General features: G+C 63.1%; 2 protein-coding genes across 3 annotated transcripts; one reads left to right on the top strand and one right to left on the bottom strand.

The window, feature by feature from the left end:
• Positions 1 to 76: 76 nt before the first annotated feature.
• On the top strand, positions 77 to 5,566 carry TRNP1 (TMF1 regulated nuclear protein 1). Of its 2 annotated transcripts, none has more exons than XM_070077008.2 (2): positions 77 to 1,045; positions 4,897 to 5,566. In XM_070077008.2, exon 1 carries the CDS (start codon positions 205 to 207, stop codon positions 886 to 888), a length of 684 nt encoding a protein of 227 aa, XP_069933109.1. In that variant the 5' UTR covers positions 77 to 204; the 3' UTR covers positions 889 to 1,045; positions 4,897 to 5,566. The 2 variants fall into 2 exon arrangements, with proteins under 2 accessions (XP_069933109.1, XP_051712758.1); XM_051856798.3 differs by having other exon boundaries at positions 78 to 1,027.
• Positions 5,567 to 8,180: 2,614 nt separating this feature from the next.
• TENT5B (terminal nucleotidyltransferase 5B) lies at positions 8,181 to 15,250 on the bottom strand. The gene is made up of 2 exons (XM_002716121.6): positions 14,674 to 15,250; positions 8,181 to 10,087 (listed from the first exon to the last, which is right to left on the bottom strand). Exons 1-2 carry the CDS (start codon positions 14,938 to 14,940, stop codon positions 9,068 to 9,070), a joined length of 1,287 nt encoding a protein of 428 aa, XP_002716167.2. The 5' UTR covers positions 14,941 to 15,250; the 3' UTR covers positions 8,181 to 9,067.
• Positions 15,251 to 15,805: the final 555 nt, after the last annotated feature.

The following is a 15,805-nucleotide window of genomic DNA, read 5'->3' as shown; positions in this document are numbered from 1 at the left end:
AGGGCCCGGGAGGCAGGCTCAGGGCATGCCCGCCTCCGATTGGCCGAGCTGGCCATCGCTCCGCCCCGTGTTCTATAAGACGCACCGGCGGCGGGTGCAGCGCTGGTGCTGGGGGTTGCAGCCGCGTTCTGCTTTCCGGGTGCGGGGTGTCCACCACCTCCCCGCGCGTGCGGACAGGCGGGCGCAGACCTGCGGGGGCGGGGGATGCCGGGCTGCCGCATTAGCGCCTGCGGCCCGGGGGCCCAGGAAGGGACCGCAGAACCCGGGTCCCCGCCGCCACCGCCCCGGGAGTCCCTGCCATCCCCTCAGCTCCCGCCCCCAACTCCGACCTTGACCTCAGCCCCGCAGCAGCCCGAGGCGACCCAGGGGTCAGCAGCCGGCGCGGCCGAGGGGCAGGAGCTGCAGCGCTGGCGCCAGAGCGCTAGTGCGGGCGCGGGGGTCACCGGGCCGGCAGGGGGCGCGAGCGGCGGCCCGGGCGCGGCGGCGGGGCCGGGGGGTCGCGCGCTGGAGCTGGCCGAAGCGCGGCGGCGGCTGCTGGAGGTGGAGGGCCGCCGGCGCCTGGTGTCGGAGCTGGAGAGCCGAGTGCTGCAGCTGCACCGCGTCTTCCTGGCGGCGGAGCTGCGCCTGGCGCACCGCGCCGAGAGCCTGGGCCGCCTGAGCGGTGGCGTGGCCCAGGCCGAGCTCTACCTGGCGGCGCACGGGTCCCGCCTCAAGAAGGGCTCGCGCCGCGGCCGCCGGGGCCGCCCGCCCGCGCTGCTCGCCTCGGCGCTCGGCCTCGGAGGCTGCGTGCCCTGGGGCGCCGGGCGCCTGCGGCGCGGCCACGGCCCGGAGCCCGACTCGCCCTTTCGCCGCAGCCCGCCCCGCGGCCCCGCCTCCCCCCAGCGCTGACCCCAGCGCCTGGACCGCTGGCCACCCTGGACGGGACGGACGCATGGTGGATGGAAGGACGGCGACACCTACGTGGATGAACAGGTGGACCACAGGCGGACACAGTCGGGGGGCCAGGGGCCCAGGAGAGAAGCATGAGGTGCGGTCTTAGCGGCTGGTGCGTTCACAAGGCGGGACGGGGGGTGCAGGGCCCGGGACCCCCACTCCCTGGGGCTTCTGGAGTCTGCGGGGTCCTTGATGAAGCTGCCCGCTTTTCTGCCCCTCCCTGACCACCGGGCCGAGTAGGGTGTTGGTCCCAAATCCCCGTTAGAGAGTTGGACGGTGAGATCCGGGGGCGCTCAGACCCCAGGAGGGGCTTCGTGGCAGACTTTTCCCTGCTGGAGCCCGCGGTCCGGATGCCGCCCCGCCACCCCCACCGCGAGTTGCCTTCCCTGTCCTAGGTTCCTGGGGGCTATGAGAAGCCTGGCCCCCAAGGCCGCAGCTTTCTGCCCAGACCCGGGGGGGGGAAGGCAGAATGATGGGGTCTCAGGATGGGGCGGGGGCCAGCCCGGGGCTGCAGGACTGAGTTCTCTGAGCCCCTGTTTCTCATCTGCGGAGATAGAATCCCCAGAGAGGCTGAGGACTCCCGCAACTGTGCTGAGGCCACAGCCCGACTCCCCGGACCGAGAAGGAGTGTTTGGCACCTGCTGGCCCAGGGCCCCCCACCCCAGCCTGTCTCTAGGATGGCTGGGCCGGGGCTGGAGCCAGGTTGGAGCCAGGCGATGGGCTTCAGCAGGCCCCAAAGCGGCAGGTATGGCATCAGCCTCCAGAAGAGGGGGCCTTAAAGGGCCAGACTGGAAATGAGATCTCTTCCTGTCCAGATGTCCTTCAGCCCTTCCCCCACTCAGCTGCTGCTCTGCTGCTCACAGCCGAGTTCAGGCAGCCTCACCTGTGGTCCGTGAAGTGCGCATGGTCGCCTCCCAGAAGGGCCACGGGGCAGCGAACACCAGGTGGAGTCTCAGAGGGCACTTGCATTCTTTAAATCGCACTGAGGAGTGGGCACTGCTTTGCTCATGGAGCCAGGGGTAGAGTCCTCCCTTTGCGGAGCAAATAGGGGATCCCTCAAGGTCACAGGCCAGCAAGGGGCAGAGCGGGGTCCCAGGCCTGTGTGTGTCCTGGGTGGGGGTGAGGGGGGCGCTGGCCCGGCTGCTGGCTGCTGTGTGACCTGGGACTATGCTGGCCTCCCTGGTGTTTGCTCCGTTCCTCCTCTCTGGATCTGGCTGGCTGTCCTCATGTCTGGGCCTGGAAATGCGGTGGAGGAGGAGGGGGCTGTTGTCAGAGCCCTGGGACTCTGGTTCCGCTCCAAGACCCTCCCCAGATGCTATCCCATCAGCCGGCCCTCTCCCAGGGTACCAGAGTTTGGGGCTGGTTTCTCAGCCAGTATTCAGGCTTCCCTGAACCAGGTCTTAGCTGGGGAAGAGCCGTCGGGGTTGGGGGGGGGGTCTCAGCGGGGTCATGGGAGCATGGTGGTGGGGGGAGGCTGGCATCCTCTGGTCTCCCCAGAAAAGGAGCGCTTTCTGGAACAGTTTGGGTCCGTGGGGGTCCAGAGGCCCAGGGAGGGCGCTTCGTGGGAGTGACCTGATGAGAGAGCTCAGGCCGCAGTGCTGGGCTGCAGCCAGGGCTGTTTGGTTTCTGGGTTGCACAGGAGGGCACCGGGTGCAGGGGAGCTTTTAGCTAATGGTGTAAAGTGCTCTGGGCAGCCACCGTTTCTCTCTGCTCTGGGATTTGTTGATAATCAGCTTTCCCCCGATTTGGGGTTGGGGTGGGAGGGCAGAGAATTAGAGACACCACTCTGGGCACGTGGCACCTGGGCCTGGTGACCTGAGCAACGCTGCTGCCCCCTGCTCTCCACCAGGGGTCTGGGCCAGGGCTCAGCACGCATGGTGACTTGAACCCCAGCTCCTGCCTAGCATACTGCCCACTGCCCCTCAGCCAGCTGACAAAGTCACCTTCCCTTCCCTGCCTGGTCCCCCCCCCCCCCGAAATGCCCTGGCCTGGCTGCATTTCCCCCTTAGTCCACAAGCATTGATGGCACCAGGCAGGGACCCAGGCTTTTGTCTGCCCACCCTTCTCCAGGAAGCCCTCCTTGGCTGTCATCCTGGGGCCAGCTGCTGGGCGTTGTGTGTTGCTGGAGTACTGTTGCTATGCCGTTGTTAGTAACTTATCCCCTGGGCAGGGGACTTAGCCTCCCATCTCCCCACACCCTGTCCCGTGGACAGTATGGGGATCTTGCGGCAGGGGTGGGGGGGCCTGGGCGTTGAGGACATTGATGGCCACCAGTGAATCTGGGATCTTAGCAAAGGGAAATGAGGGTAACGGGGGCCTTTCTTCAGGCTGATGCCTGGGGCTGGCAGTTCAGGCTGCCAGTCTGAGACCCCCCCCCACCACCTTTCACCTGGATAAGCCCTTCCCTCTCTTGGCTGCCCCAGCAGTGTGTGGGCGCCGCCACCAGAGGGCAGTGTGGGGCTGCTGTGCGAGTCTTAGGGGCGTGGCCTGGGACAGGTTCGGTCCCCAACGTTCCCGCCCCCACCCATGTCTTTCCAGATCGTCCGGGGTAACTGGAATTTGAACTATAAACCTCTGGCAGAACTAGCGGGTAGTGGTGGTTCTAGGGACTCGCTTGGGGAAGGGGCTTCCTTGCAAAGAGGTTGTTCGTTTGGCGCTCGGCATCTGAGCTCTTCATGTGTCTAAGTGAGCCGAACACCCGGCCCTGCCGCCGCCTGGCAACCGAGGTGGCCGCCTAGAGATGAGGCTGCAAGCCTGCAGTGTCCGCGAGGATCCCGGCCCTCGCCAGCCGGGTCCCGTGAGACCATCCCAGGGGCCCAGGCTTCTCCCAGCCGAAGGAGGGGCAAGCTGCTCCTGACTCAGGGAGAGGAAGCACGTGGGAAAACTGCAGCCTCTTTCCCTTGTTAGTCCTTGACCCCACCTGGCACTGCGCCAAGCCCAGGGTCTGCTTCAGCCCCACAGCCACTCTGCAGAGGGTCGTGGTGGGCGAGTGACTTCATCCAAAGACAGAACCTGGAGGATCCCTCAAACATTAGGCTGTGGCTAAGAGGGCTCCGTCTAGGGGGATTTCTTTCCGGCCGCGTGTAGCGCCCCCTGCCGGGTCCTCAGTTCTGGGGAGGATGTTACATAGGAGACCCTAGAGGGCTGGCAGAAGATGCTGCCTGGCTCCCGCTGAGGTCTGGGCACACCCGGGCCTGGTTGTCTGGGCCGTGGGGGTGAGTCAGGCTGAGTCAGCACACCTGGCTCCCTGGGATGCGGAGGGCCTGAGCCAGGCTCGGGCTTGCTGTGCAGGGCAGCCTCCCGTCCCTGCAGATCTGGGCTGGGCGGTTTGGAGGGCAGAGAGCCTGGGATGCAGGGGAGTGGGGGGGATGTCACCCCCCTCCCCCGGTGGGGGGGGGGAGCAGAAAGGGTCCCAGGCCGAACCAGGCAGACTGCGGATTCTGTCCTGGCCTGGAACTTTCCCAGCTGGGAGATCTGGGGGCAATGGCTTCCCTTTGCTGAGCCAGTTTCTTGTTTGTGTGTTTTGGGGTGGAGCTAGGGAGGAGCTCGGCTGTGAGCGAGCAAGGAGCAGGAGATGTGTAGGTGAGGGAGCCCAGGCACCCCGGGCCGGCCCAGCGCCCCGGCTTCTCTAGAGCATCACCATATCAGGAATCCCCGGAATGCCCCCCCGCCCCCCCAGCTCCAGGAGCCCTGGGGAGCTCCATAAGGGGAGAGGGGGGAGGGGCGGGCTTTCATCCCAGGAACATTCCATTCCAGCTGCTCAGACCATTGGGGATCCCAGCCAAGGACAAAGGCCCCAGGGAACCTCTGCCTCCCCCAGGAGCCCCCACCCCTGTCCAGGGCTGGAGCTGGGGGAGCCCCATTTCCTGCAGCTGCCCCTCGGGGAGCAGGTAGATGTGGAGGGGTTGGGGGCCAGGTGGCTGTGGGAAAGGCAATTACAGCTCTGGGAATGATTTCTTCCAGCTCCTCCGAGCCTCCACGCTGTGGACCTGGACTCCTGGACTGCGCTTCTACCCCGGGCACCTCCTTCAGGAAGACTTCCAGAACTGACTCTGCACAGGCTTGGCGCCCTCCTTGCAGGAGCCCTCCCTCCACGGTGGCCAGGGGCCAGGCTCCGGGGAGCTTGCCCACACTGTGCCACCCTTGATTTTGGCTTACACTGCAGGGAGGAGGTGTTACCACAGGCCCCCGAGGTGCAGGCCGATGATTTCAGAGCACAGCAAGCATTCCCAAGGGGAAAACGAAGGGATTTCCTTTAAAGGTACAGCTGTCCTGAAGCTGCCACTGCCGGCTCTGTCCCCGTGTTGGTGGGCATCACCGCCTTGGGGTCTCATGGTGCCAGGAGGCCTGTAGGGGGGAAAGCTGGGGGGTCTGAGCAAAGAGGGGTCCCTGGCTCTCCCCGTGATGGGAGCACACCTGCGGCCCAGCAGTCAGCTGCTGGCTCCTGGTGAGGGCAGACCTTAAACTTCTGTGTCAAGTTTTCAATGAAGACAGAGACCCCTGCGTTGCAGTCTCCTGACAACGGAGGGAAGAAGGGAGCTCGTTTATTCCCAGCCCAGAATGTGTAGGGCCCAACAGCGCGTGAATCAGAGCAGGAAGAATAAACCTCGCCCCTGCGAGGCCGCCGTCCGCACAGCGCGTCCTTGGTGACTGTCACGGCTCTCTGAGCGGCTAGTTCCTTGAGCAGCTTCTGTGTGGTGTCGTTGGGCGACCTGGGCCTGCTGCCCGGTGTGCCCACAGCCCGCCCTCCCCGGGGCCATCCTCCCTGTCACCGGAGGTGATGAGGGGACCTGTGTGGGACTGTGTGACGTTGGCAGCATGATGGCGGGGTGGGCAGGGCTGTATGAACCTGGGTTGGTCAGTGGCGGTCACTGCAGGAGACAGGGCACGCTCCAGCTGGGAAACTTTAAAAGGGGCCGCAGTCCAAGTCCAAGGGGGTGGGCAGGGCTGGCAACAGGGGGAAGCCTGCAGGGACAAGGGCAGCAGCCAGGTGGGGATCGACACGGAATACAAGCCCGGCTTCCTTCACTTCCTGCTGGGCCTGTCACTGTCCTCTCACGGGAAGCTGGGAACAAGGGAGCCGTTGACACCCTGTCCCTAGATGGCAGCAACCCCAGAGCTCAGAGCAGAAGGGCAGAGAGGGGACCCGGAGCGGCCGGCGGGTCACGTCCCTGCCTGGCTGGAGGGTGGAGGATGGGGCTTGCTTCCCTTCCACCATGGTCTGAGTCCCAGCTCCCAATTCCTGCCTGTGCCAGCGTCTGCAAGGCTGCAGAACAATGCCAGTCTCTGAGTCAGTGTTTGTCTCACACCCAGAAACACCGCGCCACTCCCAAACACACCCAGAGGCATGCGGTCGCCACCATGGGCCCCAGATGGTCACCACAAGCTGTGGCCAGTGTCACAGGAGCACTGGACGTGCCACGTACATGCACAGAGGCCTGCTGTCTCGGCCATCCACGTGGCGCACAGGCAGAGGCTGACAGCAGTGGCTCTGGAGTCGGGCACACCTTGACTTCTTGGGCCTCGGTTTCCCTGTCTGTAAAATGGGACTCACACTCACTCTTGTCCCCCAGAGTCGGGAGGATGAAATGAGAGGTGATTTGGGGGACTGGATGAGCCTGCTCTGGAAACAGCAGCTCTTGCTCTGAACTCTTGGGCGCTGCACGGGCCAGCCAGACACCCCCAGGCGCCAGTGTCCTCCCGCAGACACGCCTGGGAGAGCATGAGTACCTTCAGACAAGTTCCCAGGCCGGAACACCTGCCCCGCTGGCTTCCCGCTGTCTTGAGGTCTTGGGCCAATGGTGTCACCTTTCAATGAGGTGCTTCCTTTTAACCTTGGTGAACCCCAGCACCTCCAGCCCCGTCTACACGGGCACCTACCCCTGGCTCACTCCACCCGCATCGTGGATCTCCTGGGTCTGTACGGTGTCTACTCCATTAGAATGTAACCTTCATCTTCTGTGGCTGTTTGTCCCTGAACGTCACACGGCGAGCACTGCATACGCACCACGTGGGTTTCAAGGCCACGCCTCACCTGGACAAGCTGTGCCTGCCTACATCTTCTCACACCCAGGCTCAGATGGCCAAAGTGGGAGGCGACACAGCTGGGACGTGGGCGGGGGCCGGTGTGGGTCATCCGGTAGAAGAAGCGGTTCTGTTTGCCCCTCCAGCAGCGGAAGGGACCAGGTCGCACAGCAGGGACCCAGGGAGCAGGTGAGGTGGCTGGGCTCACCCTGGTACCCTGAGGACTCCTCTTGTTTTTTCCACCCTGGCTGCAACCATCAAAGCCGCCACTTCAGAGGCCCCTAATGAGGCTGACTGTGTTAAGGGCTTTGCAATCCCTGGATCAAAGAGGGAAGGCAGCGTCCAGGGCACCTCCTGATGCCCCGCGGGCACTGCTCCTGGCACGGCCCCAGCTGGGTCTGCAGAGACCCTGCCCCTCCAGGGGCGCTGCTGGGGGCGAGTCCAGGCACACCCAGCAGCACTTGTGGAGGGGGACTGAGGGAAGCTCTCCCAGGGAGGAGGCTCTACCTGGACTCTGGGGGACCCTGAACTCCCCCATCTCAGCTGCTGTGTCTCTCGGATAATTTTTTTTCCATTTTACTTGAAAGGCAGAATGAAAGATCTGTCTGCTGGTTCACTCCCCGGTTGTTTACTACAGCCAGGGCTGGCCCAAGCCAAAGCCCAGAGCCTGGAGCTCCATGTGGGTCTCCCACTTGAGCTTTCACTGCAACCCCCCAGGATCACCTTAGCAAGAAGCTGGATCGTGGCAGAGGAGCTAGGACTTGAATAGGGCACTGCCAACGTGGGACATGGGCAGCCCAAGTGGCGACTTCACTGCTTAGACGACACCTGCTCCATTAGCTGCTGTTTCTGGAGGGGCCTCTAGTGCAGATGCACCCACTTGTTCCCTAGGAAGAGATGGGGTGACCAGGGTCTGAGTCAATTACTAGGCAGTGGAGTGGCCGGCCAGGTCGGGGGCTCTTAGGGCAGAAAACACTGCAACACTCACTATTCAGCAAGAGGCACGTGCAGGTCAGGTGCAGACACAAACTCCCAGAATACAGTTGTCGTCTAGGGCAGGTACTTAAGGGAGGAGGGGCGACCCCCCAGCCACAGCCCAGGCCTCCAACAACTGTCCCTCCAGTGCTCCCTCCCACATACAAGCCAGGCTCAGAACAGGTGGGGGAGGCAGCTGCAGCCCCAGGAGGCGTAGATGGTCCTTCCTTTCCTGGGAGAAGGCATGGTGCAGGCTCAGTGCAGACAATCTTTATTGGCATGTGCTAGGAGTGTAAAACAACAAACCCGGGGGGTGGAAAAGGAGGGGTCCCTCCCCCATGTGAGAGCCCCATAACCAAGCCGGGGCCGCGGGGGTGGGGGGCAGGAGCACTCGACTGTGGTCCCAGCACCTCCCAGAGAACAAGCTCTCAGGCAGGCGGGCTCCTCACGGTGCAAGAGGGAAGGAGCCGCACACTGGGAGGGGCGCGGGCTGCCTCCCACCCTGGGCCGCCTGGCGCCTGCCCATGGCTCACTCCACCCCTTAGGAGGTCTTCACAGCTTGGGGTATGGATTTCAGGAGTCTGGGCTATACCCATCCCTCCCCAAACCCGTGTGTGTGACTGATGCCTCAGTTTCCCTCTCCAGTGATTAGCCAGGTTGGACCACAGGGTTAGTGGCCCGACCACCCCCCCCAAAAGTGAGCAGTCCCCATACATCCCCGGGGGTGGGTGGGGAGTGGGCTACAGGCCCTGGGACGCTGCTCTTGTCCAAAAGACCCTCTCAAGGCCAGGGAGATCCACCCGAGGTGTGGGCCTTGAGGCTACCGCTCAGACTTGCTTCATCTCCTGAAGCCGACCGGTTCTGAAAGCGAACAGCCCCTGCAGCCCACCATCATGCTGGTCCAGAAGCAGGGGGCACTCACCAAAAGGGTCTGTCTGCTGCTGGGAGCCCCCCGCATGGCCTTAAGCCCCTGGAGGCCATGCCTGGGGAGGGCGCCTGTTCAACTGCAGGCCCGCCCCTGCAGCAGGGCTGGGCCGGCCGGCACGGGCTGCCTGTCCCCGGTCCTGACCTTCACCCACTCCTGGGGGTCCCATGCCACCCCGGGAGGCCCAGCCTCTTTTACCCGGGGTCCAAGTCAGTTACAAGGCAGCCAGGTTGGATAGGCGTGTGCCCGAGCCAGCAGAGGCTGCACGGGAGTGACGTAGTAATTGACGGTGGCCGGCACGAGCCCGTCGGGGCCTGGAGGGCGCCAGGCCAGCGCAGCGGCGGCGGCGGGGCCCTGCTCTGCCAGCGCCTGCAGCGCCAGCGCAGCGATCAGGTCCAGCGTCTGGCGGCGCTCGTGGTTCATGAGGCACACGGTGCTCTCGTTGACCACCCGATGCAGCGTCACAAGGCAGGCGTAGCGGCGCGGGGCGTCGGCGCCGCCGAAGTGGGCCTCCAGGTAGCGCTCCAGCGTGCGCTGCTGCTCGGCCAGGTCCGGGAAGTCGATGAAGAACCGCGAGCACATGTAGCGCTGCAGTGCGCGCACGTCGGACCGCGGCCGCGGCCGGAAGCCGCGCACCAGCAGGTGGCAGTACTTGAGCAGGCCGCCGCCGCGGATCTCCTCCGGGCTGCGCGTGGCGATGACGCGGTGCCGCAGGTGCTCCAGGGCTTCGGCGAAGTCTCCGTACAGGCTCTCGCCCGTCACCGTCGGGTGGAAGGCCTCGGACATGGGCGTGGACGAGCACTGGCCAAAGAGCAGCAGCGAGTCCAGGACGATCTGGAAGGAGTCCACGCTGAACTCGAACTGGCGCCTCACGGAGTCCACGAACTTGAGTTCCACGTTCTTGCCGCTCTTGTTGGACAGCGAGATGAGGCTCCAGCGGTCTGTGTCCGTGCACACCTTGACCAGCTTCTGCACATAAGCCTCCTTGAGGGTCACGGGCGTGATCTTGGCCCGGCTCACGCCAGCGGGCAGGAAGTCCAGCAGACAGGCCAGCACCACGGCCTTGGTCAGCTGGAAGGACGCCTCGCTGCGCAGGTCCACCCGGAACACCAGGTCCAGGTCCTTGTAACCCAGGCCGCTCTCAGGGTGCAGGATGTGGCTGGCAGCGGAGCCGTGGAGTCGCACACTGTGCACTCGAAGTCCCTGCTCCTCCAGGCTGCTGCGGACCACCTGTGGGAGTGGAGGCAGGAGGACAGGTCTCAGGAGCCTGGGTCCCTGGGAGCGCTCTGGGACTTCCATGGAAGGCTCAGGGCACCACCCATCAGTGCTGAGCCCTTGCCAACTGTTGTAACTTTGGAAACCTGTAACCCTCTAAGCTTCCATCTCCTAATCTGCAGAGCAGAGGAGTGACTCAGAACAGCAGCAGTAAGAGCAAACCTGCACCGGACTGGCCGGGTGTCAGGTCCTGATCTACCCACTTTTCGTGAGGCTGCTTGGGAGGGTTCCGGGAAACAGGAAATCAAAAGAAACATTTGTTTTGTTGCAAAGAATTTTGAAATCCATGTGTAGTTTTTTCATAGCATGTATTTCCATGAACTTTTAAAGTGCTCTTACACATTAAAATAGAAACTTGAGGCAGGTGTCATGGCACAGTGGATTAAACCTCTGCTTGTGACACCCGCATCCCCGTATCTGTGTGCTGGTCGCGTCCTGGCTACTCTGCTTCCAATCCAGCTTCCTGCTAACATGGCTGGAAGCAGTAGATGATGGGCCTCGTCCTCAGGCCACTGCTGCTCACCAGGGAGACCCAGATGGAGTTGTGGATATAAACTCACTTAATCCTCATGATAAATCGGGGGGCTAGGTGCTTTCGCCCCCACTTCACATCTGGGGCCAACTCACTGGCCCAAAGCCACACAGCTGGAGAATGCAGAGTTGTGAGTCCACCTGAGTCCATGCCCAAACCACTAGGCTATTCTACCTCTCTAACTAAGCGAGTGGAACACTTGGCTCCGTGCCGGGCACCGAGCTAACTGCTCCAGTGAATCGGAGATATCGTTAGCATTTCCCGTTCATTACCACCTTACCCCTCACAACAATCCGCTGATTCCAATTGACAGATGGGGCACAGAGCGGTTAAGAAACATGCCCCAGGCCACAGAGTAGCCAGGTTCAGACTAGAACCCAGCTTGGTTGGACTCTCCCTTCCGTGCAGGCTGCTCTGACATTGACACACTTAACTCATCCTTACAAGCACCCAGGGCGGCAGTCCGGTGAAGCTGTGCAGAAGTGGCAGGGATGGGAGCCCAAAGCCAGGCCCTTTCCACGGGGTCAGGATCCCAGGAAAGCTCCCCAGCCCAGTGGGGAGAGACACGACAGGGAGCCGATGGGGTTTCTTGAACCTGTTGCCGAACTGGAGGCAGCTCCCCAGGCCCCAGGCGTGGAGAAGAGCCAGCAGGGTCAGCAGCCCAAAGTGCTTCACACACCATCCTGAAAGTGACCAGGCAGCATTCCTGCCGGCTGCGATTCTGCAACCTCGCCACGCTGCCAAGTCAGCGCCCAGCTCTGGGTCGGGCTGCCCTCCTTGCCTCCCAGGGAATTACTGCAAAGAATGCACCTAAGTGCTGAGGAGGCAAGCTCAGTGGGGCAATCCGAGGCGGGCGGCTCCTCCAGGAAGGCTTCCGGGACGAGGGCCTTGACTAAGGGAAGAGGTTGTCATGGCAACACTGGTGGTAAGCAACTGGCCCTCAGGAACAAGGGGGACAGGGATGGGGTAGGGGAGGAGGAAGCATTTAGGCACCCCGTGAGTGCCAGGTGCCGGGCCACACCTGAATCCACGAGGGACACATCTTATGATGGCTGTGTTCTCCACGCAGACACCAAGGCTCACAGGAGTGGAGTCACCTGTTCATGATCACCTGAAGGTACCTTCAAGCTCAGCTCTGGCTGGCCCCAGAGCCAATCCTGCTCCCAGCACGGTGCAGAGCCCGGATTGGAAAGAGCAGGGACTAAGGGACTAATGTTCTCAACCTCCTTGCCTTTCCAAATTTCAAAGTGAGGCCAGGCCTCAATTCCCTGAGGCCCAGAGCTGGAGCAGCTGGGGAGCAGGCAGGTAGGGGCTGGGTGCACCTCGGCCAGCCAGCCGGGGCCAGTTGCTGCAGTCCAGCCTCGGGGCTTCTAACCCACACCTGTCAGGTGATACGGAGGCCAATGAGAGCAGTGGGCCAATGTCCTCCGTCCAAGGACCCTGCAGACCCACAAGAGCAGACCAGCCCCCTCCCCTAGTGCCATTAGGCTGACAGAGCCTCCTCTGTGCTGCTCCTAGGCTGGTACCCCCCTGGGCATGGCGTCTGGCCTGGTGAGTAGGTAGTAGCACCCTTGTTAACCCCCTGCATCAGGGCCATGGGCAGCTGTGTCAGCCAGCCAGCGGCTGTTGTCTCTTTCCCAGGTGTGACTGCAGCCAGTTTGGCAGGTGATCCCCAGATACCACCACACCCCAGGACTGCAGGGCAGCTTGGCGCCTCCTGAATCAGACTTTCCAGTCACAGAGGGGGCAGGGACTGCACCCTCCTTTCTCCTGTGCCAAGGCCCTCCCCCAAACCATCTCCTCTGGGCTGCTGTGAGACCTGCAGGGAGGGAGACTGGCAGGTGGTCAGCCGGTAGGCTTGTGAAACTCACACCCAGAGCAGCCGCTGGCTGCAACTGGGGAGCTCAGCTTAAGGCAGAGGACTTACCCAAGGTCACAGAGCCAATGAGTAGCCAAGCCTAGTTAGAACCAAGCTTCCCAGAGCTGTAGGCAGGGGGCCTCCAGGGTGGGTCCCTTAGCCCAGTGTCAGCAAGAACAGCATCTCCAGCTGCTGTAATTGTTGCCATAGGCAAAGCCTCGTGGGGTTGAGAAGAAAACTTCCAGTGCTGAGAAGCCCCAAGGCAACGATCAGTACTGCTGCCACCCCCCAGCCCGCGTGATGCCCCCATCTGCACTCCTTCCTCCCCACCCCCATCCCAACAGCCTCGGGTTCCTCCTGTGTGATGCCCCCATCTGCACTCCTTCCTCCCCACCCCCACCCCGACAGCCTCGGGTTCCTGCCGGGAGACAGGCTTTCTCCCCAGTGGAGGCAGCTGTTTCCTTGGCTTCTGGAAGCAGACAGGGTGCTGGAGCTGTCCCCACTGCGCAGATGACGACAGTGAAGGACGCTGACACTGGCCCAAGCCCTGAACGCAGGTGCCTGACCGCCTAGTCCAGCTCTGAAATCTCTGCAGAGTGACAGATCGCCATTCTGTGGTCCCCCTGAGCCTTGTCCAGGAGGAGGTGGGGACACCACCGCGATCACACGGAGCCGGCGCCTATGGACCTGGCTATGAGGGCCTAATCACATCTGTGCCCTTGGTGTCCCCAACAGGGCCTGGCGCCTGGCAAGCACTGATAAAAGCAGTTTGGATCATTGTGAAAGGCACAAGGACCTCTCCTCCGAGGGCACCCGTGTCCCTGCAGAAGGGGCTCCCACGCTGGGCTCCACCTTCCTGGTCCCCCATGCCACAGTCTGTCCTGGGGAGAAAAAGCCTTGGCCGGTTTGCTCATCAGCCAGATGACAGCGGGCAGCCGAGGAATGCCTCTGCAAGCAGCACTGGGCCGCGGTGAGTCAGGCCCGGGGAATCTGCCCCTGCCTCCACCCCCTCCGGTTGGGTTCCTTGTTCCTGGGGAGGGCGGATGAGGAAACCCCCCTTTACACAGCCCTCCCCCCTACTGGAGGCTAAGGTAGCGGAGGCAGGGGCACGGTCTGCTTCACCTGGCTTGCTTGGCTGCCTCCCCAGAAGGTAGATGCCCTGGCTGGCAGCACACCCAGGGGTTGTCGAGGGATTTCCTGGCTCCTTCCATCAAGGACTCCCCTAACACCTAGAAGGTGAGCTTGAAAGCTGGGGAGGGGGAGGAGGGCTTGGGCAAACCCTGAGTCTGCAGCAGCCTAGTCCCAGGAAGACCCGAGTCGCAGGGTTTGATTTTCACCTTATTAGGCCATTGTAGGTAGCTCACTACCGCCCCGGAGGCCTCGGCTGTAAAATGGGTTCAATAATGATCTAACTCTGGCACGGCAGAGCGTGACCGTGCCTGGGCTGCGCAGAGGAAAGAGAGATTTGGGGTCATGGAGAGTCAGGTAGGGGAAGAGCTGGAGTCTGAAGATAGGAAAGAGCTGGCAGAATTCCCTTCTCTGGTTCCCCAGGAGAAACGCGGGGGTGCCGCTCTGAGACCTGGGTTTTGCCGCGCTTCCGTTGGGGAGAGAGACAAATACGGACGTCGCCCTCAGGGCTGGGCTGCCCTGGACTCACAACCCCAGCCAGGAGACAGGGAGCCCCCGTGGGGATTTCTGGACTTTCCCACCTAGGCAGGGGTTCTATGGGAACACACCGAGATTCTGATCCTGGAATCTTGAGCCCGTGAAGGGGGTGGGAGGCGAGGCTGGGGACTGAAAGCTGTTTCGCCCACGCGTGCACACCTACCCACCCAGGGCTGCCTGGCATCTTCTGTCCTCGCAGGCAGGGCTCTTCTTCCCGCCAAGTCCCTCCCCGTTCTCGTCCTCTCCCCCAGCCAGGGCCCGCGGGGTTCCATTGGAGGGGAGGGGGGACAGGGAAAGCCAAATGAGGAGGAGGAGGTGCAGGAGGAAGAGGTCTGGTCTACCATCAACACGTTCTGTGCAAGGTTTACAGCCCCAGCCCCGTTCCTCAGTTTCCCGAGCTGCCCAGAGAACTGACCAGACTCCGGGTGCCTCCCAGCCCAAGAGCCCCCAGACCCCCCTACCCGCGCCCGCCAGGCGCCCTCTCACCTGCACGATCTGCCGGGGCTGCACGCTCAGCGTGGGGAAGTTACCGCGCCCGTGAATGGGAATCGGCTCGCTCAGGAGTGCGTCCAGCCGCTTCACCTGTGGCCAACTCAGCCTGCTCAGGTGCCGGCCGAGGGAGGCCGAGGCCGAAGAGGTCTCTGGGTCGGGGCCGCCGCCAGCCGGGGCGGCCGTAGCCACCGCTGAGGCCGTAGCCGTCCCCACCTGCGCAGCCGCCCCGTCTCGGCTCTCAGCTCCGCTCTCTGACAGCATCGTTCGCCCAGCCCCGGAGCCCCGACGGCAGAAACCGGGGGGTGATTAAGGGGAGGCGGGCGGGGGGAGCGGCTGTGCTGGGACCAAGGCGGGGGGCGGAGATGCAGGGACGGGGCGGCAGCGACGGCGAGGCAGACCCGGGGCACACCTCCGACAGCGACGACCCACCGACCCTAAAGCCCGCGGTCCCCTGCCCAGCTGACTCTTATAGGCCGCGGGCCACATGCCTATTGGTCCGCGCTGCTGTCACGTAGAGGGAGCTGCCCCGCCTCTTGATGCCCTTGCCATTGGCCAGCAGAACTTTGCACGTGAGTCAGTGTTTCCCAAGGCGATTCCGATTGGCTGGAAGGCACGCCCATGCCCCGCCCCCTTCACACGCTGAATTCCCTCCTTTGGTCTTTAAAGAATTTTTGTGCTTTGTCGTTGGCCTGGGTGGGCCTGAACTTAAAGGGAAAGCGCCCTCCAGAGGCAGGCGGGAGGAAAGGGAGTTGTGGAGTTTGTGGAAGGGTCGGATCGCTGAGAAATTCCAGAAGGAACTGAGAAAATCACTCGGGCCGGTCCTGGTCGTCCGCTCTTTTCCAGAAGCCCGGAGAGACGGCGCCGCTTGCTGAATTCTGCGAGGCGCTTTCTAACGCCCTCTCTTGCGTGGCCCGTTCACACAGCAGCCTGGCTGGTGTCGCTGTGCAGGTGCAGGCGGGGTAGATGCGCTCCGGGAGCCGGTACAGCTTCCCTAGCGTCCCCTCAAGTTCTGGACCAAGGCTGTAGCACCGGCAGACCCTTTCAGCTGCACCTAAGCCGACGCGGGGCTTTTTCGGGGCTGGAGGATGGGCACTCCGTGAGCCTGGCTTCCTCTCCCACCTTACAG

The sequence above is a fragment of the Oryctolagus cuniculus genome, chromosome 7 (genome assembly GCF_051225735.1).
Source record: "Oryctolagus cuniculus isolate XC-2025 breed Fujian yellow rabbit chromosome 7, ASM5122573v1, whole genome shotgun sequence".
Lineage (NCBI taxonomy): Eukaryota > Metazoa > Chordata > Mammalia > Lagomorpha > Leporidae > Oryctolagus > Oryctolagus cuniculus.
Note: the sequence above shows the minus strand (reverse complement) of the source record. Positions and strands in the feature narration are given on the sequence as shown.